Source organism: Harpia harpyja, chromosome Z (genome assembly GCF_026419915.1).
Source record: "Harpia harpyja isolate bHarHar1 chromosome Z, bHarHar1 primary haplotype, whole genome shotgun sequence".
Taxonomy (NCBI): Eukaryota; Metazoa; Chordata; class Aves; order Accipitriformes; family Accipitridae; genus Harpia; species Harpia harpyja.
Window position 1 is genome coordinate 116159385 of NC_068969.1, and position 6000 is coordinate 116165384.

At 44.3% G+C, this 6000-nt stretch overlaps 1 protein-coding gene across 8 annotated transcripts in view; it reads left to right on the plus strand.

Moving 5' to 3' along the window:
- Positions 1-4575, plus strand: part of WDR7 (WD repeat domain 7) — a 150310-nt gene extending 145735 nt beyond the window's left edge. For all 8 annotated transcript variants that reach the window (XM_052778149.1, XM_052778148.1, XM_052778146.1 and 5 more), the window contains 2 exons: positions 1745-1949; positions 2119-4575. In XM_052778149.1, the coding sequence (XP_052634109.1) occupies positions 1745-1948 (204 nt within the window). In that variant the 3' untranslated portion in view covers position 1949; positions 2119-4575. The remainder of the gene's footprint in view (positions 1-1744; positions 1950-2118) is intronic.
- Positions 4576-6000: the final 1425 nt, after the last annotated feature.

Below are 6000 nucleotides of genomic sequence, written 5' to 3' on the forward strand. Positions count from 1 at the left end.
TGAGATATAAACAATATAAAGAGGGTCTGGAACACAAGGAGAAACTGAGAGGCCACCATTTTGTGACGTATCTAGAGGTTTATTTCCTTTAACATACGAGCAATCCTTTTCTTTGTAATCTCGCATTGGTATGAATATTTTGTGTCGGTTGTAGGCTGCTGCCTACATTCCCCAAGCAGGATTTTTTTTTCTTCTTTCAAATGGCGTTAGACTTAAAAAATACTTTATTTGGCAGCAACTGATCTGATCGACCAATGTGTGCTATCAAAATCATTGAGTCTTACAGTAATCAGACTATAGAACAGAACTCAGTATGCCCATAACTACCAGTTACATTCTTTAACATGCTTCCCCAGTTTTCTGTCATTCAGTAGTTCTACAGGTGCCATAAAAAAATCCTAAATTATTATCCATCATTATATTGTGTGCTTTCTGAAACAGTAAATGAGAACAGCAAGAATCTTCATCCATCAGTTACGTTTATTCAATTTAAGTGCTTGGAGAAAATCTGGAAAGCAGTTGGGCTAGATCTTTTAGAATTGGCAGGGAAAAAAAAGTCAGGCACAAGTTTTAAGTTGTGATCTGCCACACTCGTCCAGGTGTATAAACGTTCACATTAAAGTGGCTTTTACACAAAGAGTTAAATATACCTACACATTTAGTTTTAAAATGTGACCTCGTGCACTAGTGATTTTTCCCTTCTGTGTTCTATTTGGCACTATTATTAATGCAGGAAAATCAGTAACATTAGTCATCTTAAAAGGGTTATTACTCAAGATGATTTAAATTGTGAAAATGTCAGTGGTGCTTGCATGCTCCCTGCTAGAGATGCCATGATTTACACTCTCTGACACCGCTCTGCTGCCGAGAAGAGCCAGGAAAAAGTAATGGCTTGTACTTTGTACTGATCAGAATTCAGGACATGGCATCAGCAATAACGCGCCTTAAATGTCCCAGGATTTGCCAAGGTTTCACGGGGCATGTCTCAGGGATGCAGCCGGCCGGCCGCCTGCTGATGGAAATCCTAGGGTTGTGATGCATGCGGATAGAAAGGTTTTTGAGAGTAAAGCAGCATTTCAGAAAGCGTAGGATTTTGTGTATCTCGGTGGGTTAGATCAGAGAATCATTTTTAAAAATGTGGAGCTAGACGAGGCATCAGCAATAATTGGCCTGCTTTCCAAAGAGTGTAACTCAACAGATCTCTTCTGAATGGCCTCTTCATCTACCAGACAATAAAAAAGCTCTTGTTGGTGGGTTTTGTCTGTTCGTACCTATCATGATGACTGTTCTTTAGTCTGCATATCTTCTGCTCTAGTGTTTTTATGATTTTGATAAATAATATTCTAGCATAAATACAATCTTATTAATATTTTGTGGTTTTTCCTTAAATTCTGATTGTGTATGCTTATGCTTAGCATGCCTTTATAAATTCCCCCCAAGGAGCACAGTAAGGTGTGCCCACTGAGTTCATCAGGTCCTCCATTGTGCACAGTTGTGTGTCGTGGTCATTAACCACCATCCAGACCACCCAGCGCGCCGCCTAAATGCTCAGCTACCCTTCCAGTAAACGGCATTGCTTGGCCCCAATCTAATGAAATTTTAATTAAGCCTGCTTTGAGACAGCACTGGTCCTGGGGGTCGCAGAGATGTCGATGCTTGGGAGGAGGTCCGGGTGCACGTTGCAGGTGGTGACCCACCCCCAGAAGCTGCAGGCAGGGTGGGTCACCCGTGGGTGTCTTTGCAGATGAACACCTCTCTCCTGGGGAGCATCGGCATGCTGAACTCTGCGCCCCAGCTCCGCTGCATCAAAACCTACCAGGTGCCCCCCGTCCAGCCGGCCTCGCCGGGCTCTCACAACGCCCTCAGGCTGGCACGGCTCATCTGGACCTCCAACCGAAATGTCATCCTCATGGCTCACGACGGCAAGGAGCATCGCTTTATGGTCTAGGGTAAATCCCCTGCGCTAGAAATCCATTTCTTTTTCGAAGTTCCTCGTATTTCTCCCTGTCTCTGTGCTCCTCACACGGGTTGCCCACGCCAGTGCCTGCAGACCGCCGGTGGGCTCCTGCCCGGCTCTGCGGGGCGGCTGCGCTGACGCCGGCTGGTTTTTCCTTGCAGCCGGGAGGAGGAAGGCGGCGGCGCTGGGGAACGTGCTCCTTGCGTGGCGCAGCAGAAGCGGGGGATCAGTAACACTGCGACGGCGCTCCTCGGCCAGATCTGCAGCGGCAGGAATCAAACCAGGCTTTGCAGCTGGGCTGAACCCAGCCCCTTCCTCGCTGGATATTGAGTTCATGCAGCAGCCCTCATTAAACACGTTTTTCCTTCGGAGACTCTTGCAGAATCTCAGTGTTTACCAAAAAGGCTCATTGTTTACATGTACTTTCTCCTAGTGACCACTGAATGATGGTAGCTGGTGCATCTCAGAGCTAGGCACTTGGCTTTCTTAATGAGGGGCTCATTGCCTCGAGACGGGGAGGGGGTTGAGTTTCAGGGGGTGGATGGCCTGTGTTCTGATCTGAAGGGGATGTTTCTCATGCAAAGTCTCAGTTTTCAAGAGAATTGGAAGTGCTGCTGTGCCCAGTCACTGTTTTCTGTAGTCTGGAAGAAAGAATAATAGTCCACATGTAAATAAATTAAAAAAAAAAAAAAATCTCTTTAAGATGGAATAGCAAACTTGAAAAAAGGAGTATTTATATATAAAGGTGGTTTTTGCTACCAATGCAGGTATTTATTTAAAAAAAAAAAAAGACAAAAAGCTTTTTCTTCCTAAAGCTGCTCCCATTTGTGCTGAGATGTGCAGGGCAGTGAGACTGCACCCACGCCATGCCACCCTGCGCTTGTGTCACAGCCACGGCTCCCACGGTGGCTTCACCGGGGGACCAGAGGGCAAGGACACAGGTCCCGGAGGGAGGCGGCACAAATGGCATCGGTGGGGAGCAATTCTGGCTGGAAAAATGATGAAAAGTATGTAGAAGGTAAGTTATTTGAATGGATATATTGAAACGTTTTCTTCAGTAGGAATATTCCTGTGTAACATTACCTGTGACTGTGTTTCCCTCTTCTTACATATCTAATTTTGTGAAATATTTAATAGTGTGAAAGTATGCTGGTTTACGCTCACAGTAAAGAAAAAAAATCTATAAAATACTATTTTATTTAAACATATTGATGTATATGTTTGTATAGCTTTTTCTTTGCCATTTTTGTCTGAAAAGCTCACAGAACTAAGAAAGCTGTCTTTACGTAATAAAGTAAAAATGGTACTTGTAGAATCTTCCCTTCCCCAAAAAGGAATAAATGAATTTTAAAAATGGCTTCTAAATATAAAAAGCATTGATTTTTTTTTTTTAGGTGGTCTGTGTAGTACACTGTACATGAAAGTGAGATTTACAGTCCAGAAGTTACATATCTCTTTGCTGTTTAAAAATAATTTAAAAAAATTTAAAAAGCAAGAAATTAAGACCATTAGGAATGTTTAACACAAACTGCCGTAAAGTTTAATCTTTTCTCTGGTGGGAATGTAGTATATAGTGGAGAACTCTGTAGTAGAATATCAGGGTCTTTTCTAAGTGAACTAATGCAACGTGCATGTACATTGTGTTTATACAGATATATATGTAACCTTGGAGATCAAAAAAAAAAAAGAGGAGAGCTAACAGAGTCTTTTCATCCGTAGAATGAAATGCTGTAATTTTCAGTGTAGGCTTATGAGGAGAGTGCTAAGGTAGCCTGTAAGCGTTCTCCCACCGGTATCCCAGGATCCTATCCGTTAGGTTACGGTAGATATCACGTTATGTATACGTGTTTCTTTTCAAAACAAAATGCGGCCCCAGTAGGAATGGGGACCGTGCCCCTGCAGTGATTTCCTTTGTGGTATAGTGAACAAACATCTTGAATTATATATGCATTAAAATGTTTGTTTTAAGCTAGAAGTGTAATGGATTTTCTCAAATGCGGAAGAGAGCTGGTAATTTTCCTCGCCGTCCTGCCTGAAAATCAGTTCATGTAGCAAGAGCCGAAGCGTTAGTGGAGAGAGACTCGCTTGCGGAGGAGTCGCTAACCCCCCAAATGTCCCTGGCTGGAGCTGGGGCCAGTCTGCCCCACGTCCCCGGCCGTCGGGCTGGGCAAGGGGCCGGCGTGGTCCCCGCTGGGCTGGAGATACCTCCCCAGCTCACTGCTGTGCGCGCACCAGTTAAACCCAGCCCTCCGCTTCGGTGACTCTCTTAAGCCCAGTCCTGAACTTCTGCCCAGCCTCGCGCTCTCAGCACTGCAGTGAAATGTGTATTGTCATTCCGGTGTAAGCTTTTAGTGCTTTATTGATTTGTTAGTACTGTATTTGGACTTGTCCTTGTAAATGTAGAGACGTATGTGGCTTCACTGGCAGTTTACAAGCAAAAGATGACATGATGAGACACCTGTATGAAAATGTTGTGATGATTGAAGTCACCGTGTATGGTGAATGGTTCAAGTGTCTGCCTCTCCAGCAACTTCTTGACGAATCCACTCCCCGTCCTCTGTATGTATTAAACTTCCTGGTGTAAATATGCTTGTGAAATAAAACTTAATTGTATTGAAGAGTGTTGGTTTCATGGCATCAGCCTGATGGTGTGTAAATAATTGCCTTCTGCTGATTTATGGGCCAGTAGTCTGAAGTCTTTTCACTGTTTAAGAAAATTCTTCCTTTTCATTTGAAAATCAGCACGAATGAGAGCAGAATGAGTCACCATAAGAGCAGGCAGGGGGTTGTGGTGAAGAGGCTTCAGCCTTTGTTACAAACAATGAAGGTAGAAGGGTGCTGAGAGTAAAGTTCTCTTAACTCCCAAAGCAATGTATCCAGGCAAACAAGGGAATACTCATCTTCCAGAAATTCACCAACACTGATGTGTGCCAGGTGATGCTCTTCCGTCATCTTCTGGTTCACGTTTCCCCAAAGAAAGTAACTGAAACAAATTAAACACTGAGATTTTTCTGAGGTGGCGTGCAGGACACTACCAAGTGCATTTAACGTAGCATTGTGTTTGGGTTGGAATCTGCGATACACATTATTTTTAAAAAATGGCAGCTGTGTTTGCTTGCAGAGGAAGCCCCAGTGCCGTGTGGCTTCCTGAGGGGCGTGGGGTGAGCCAGGGACGGCCGGAGCCGGGTCAGACATGACCTCAGCAGCCTTCAAAACGAAAAACCCACAGAGGAATCGTGTGAATCCTCAATTTTGGGGTGCAGGAACGTGTTAAAACACCAGTGGCTCCGGTATTTCCTTGCAGGTAACGCGCGCTGGTGGCGGCTCGGTGGGCGATCCGGGGCCGGCTGCGAGGGACAGGGCACGGCGGTGCGGGAGGCACAGCCAGGCAGCGCCGGGCGAACTCTCACCTCTCCCCTCCTCGGCTGACAGGCAGAGCTGAGCCTTGAAAAATCAATACTTGGGAGCCAGGAGGGAAATATTTCCAACCTCTAACTAGAGAATGTATTTTGACAAGGCCAAGATAATCCAGGCTGCACAGGAGAAAGAGAAAAGAAGACTCATTTTTAAAGCTTGACACTTCAAGGTGTTTTTGTGCAATGGTTTAGAGAGAGCATCGATACGTACAAATACCAAAGGTCAAAAAGAAAAGCCAGAAGAATTTCAAAAATTAGATGCGCTGGTTTTGCTGTTTACTTCGCAAAATATGAACTGTTTGATTTGTGTAGAGACACGGTCAAATGTAGTGAGCTCAGTGCTCGCTGCCGTCTCCTCGTTTAACAGAAATGAAAATATACTAAAGCCTAGATTATACCTTAAGCAATTTACCTATAAAAAGTACGTGCCTACTTCCTGCTATATATCTGCATTCAGGACATTAATTGTTTTTGATTTGGCATGATTGCATTTTGATGCAGAAAGATCAATATTTTTTTCATTTATGCAGCATCATTTTTTGGTAATTAAATATCTGGCCGCGCACTTGGGTACTACTCAAAATGATCAAAAGCGCTGCGGCCCTTCCGCTGCTCCTTGACCAAGGT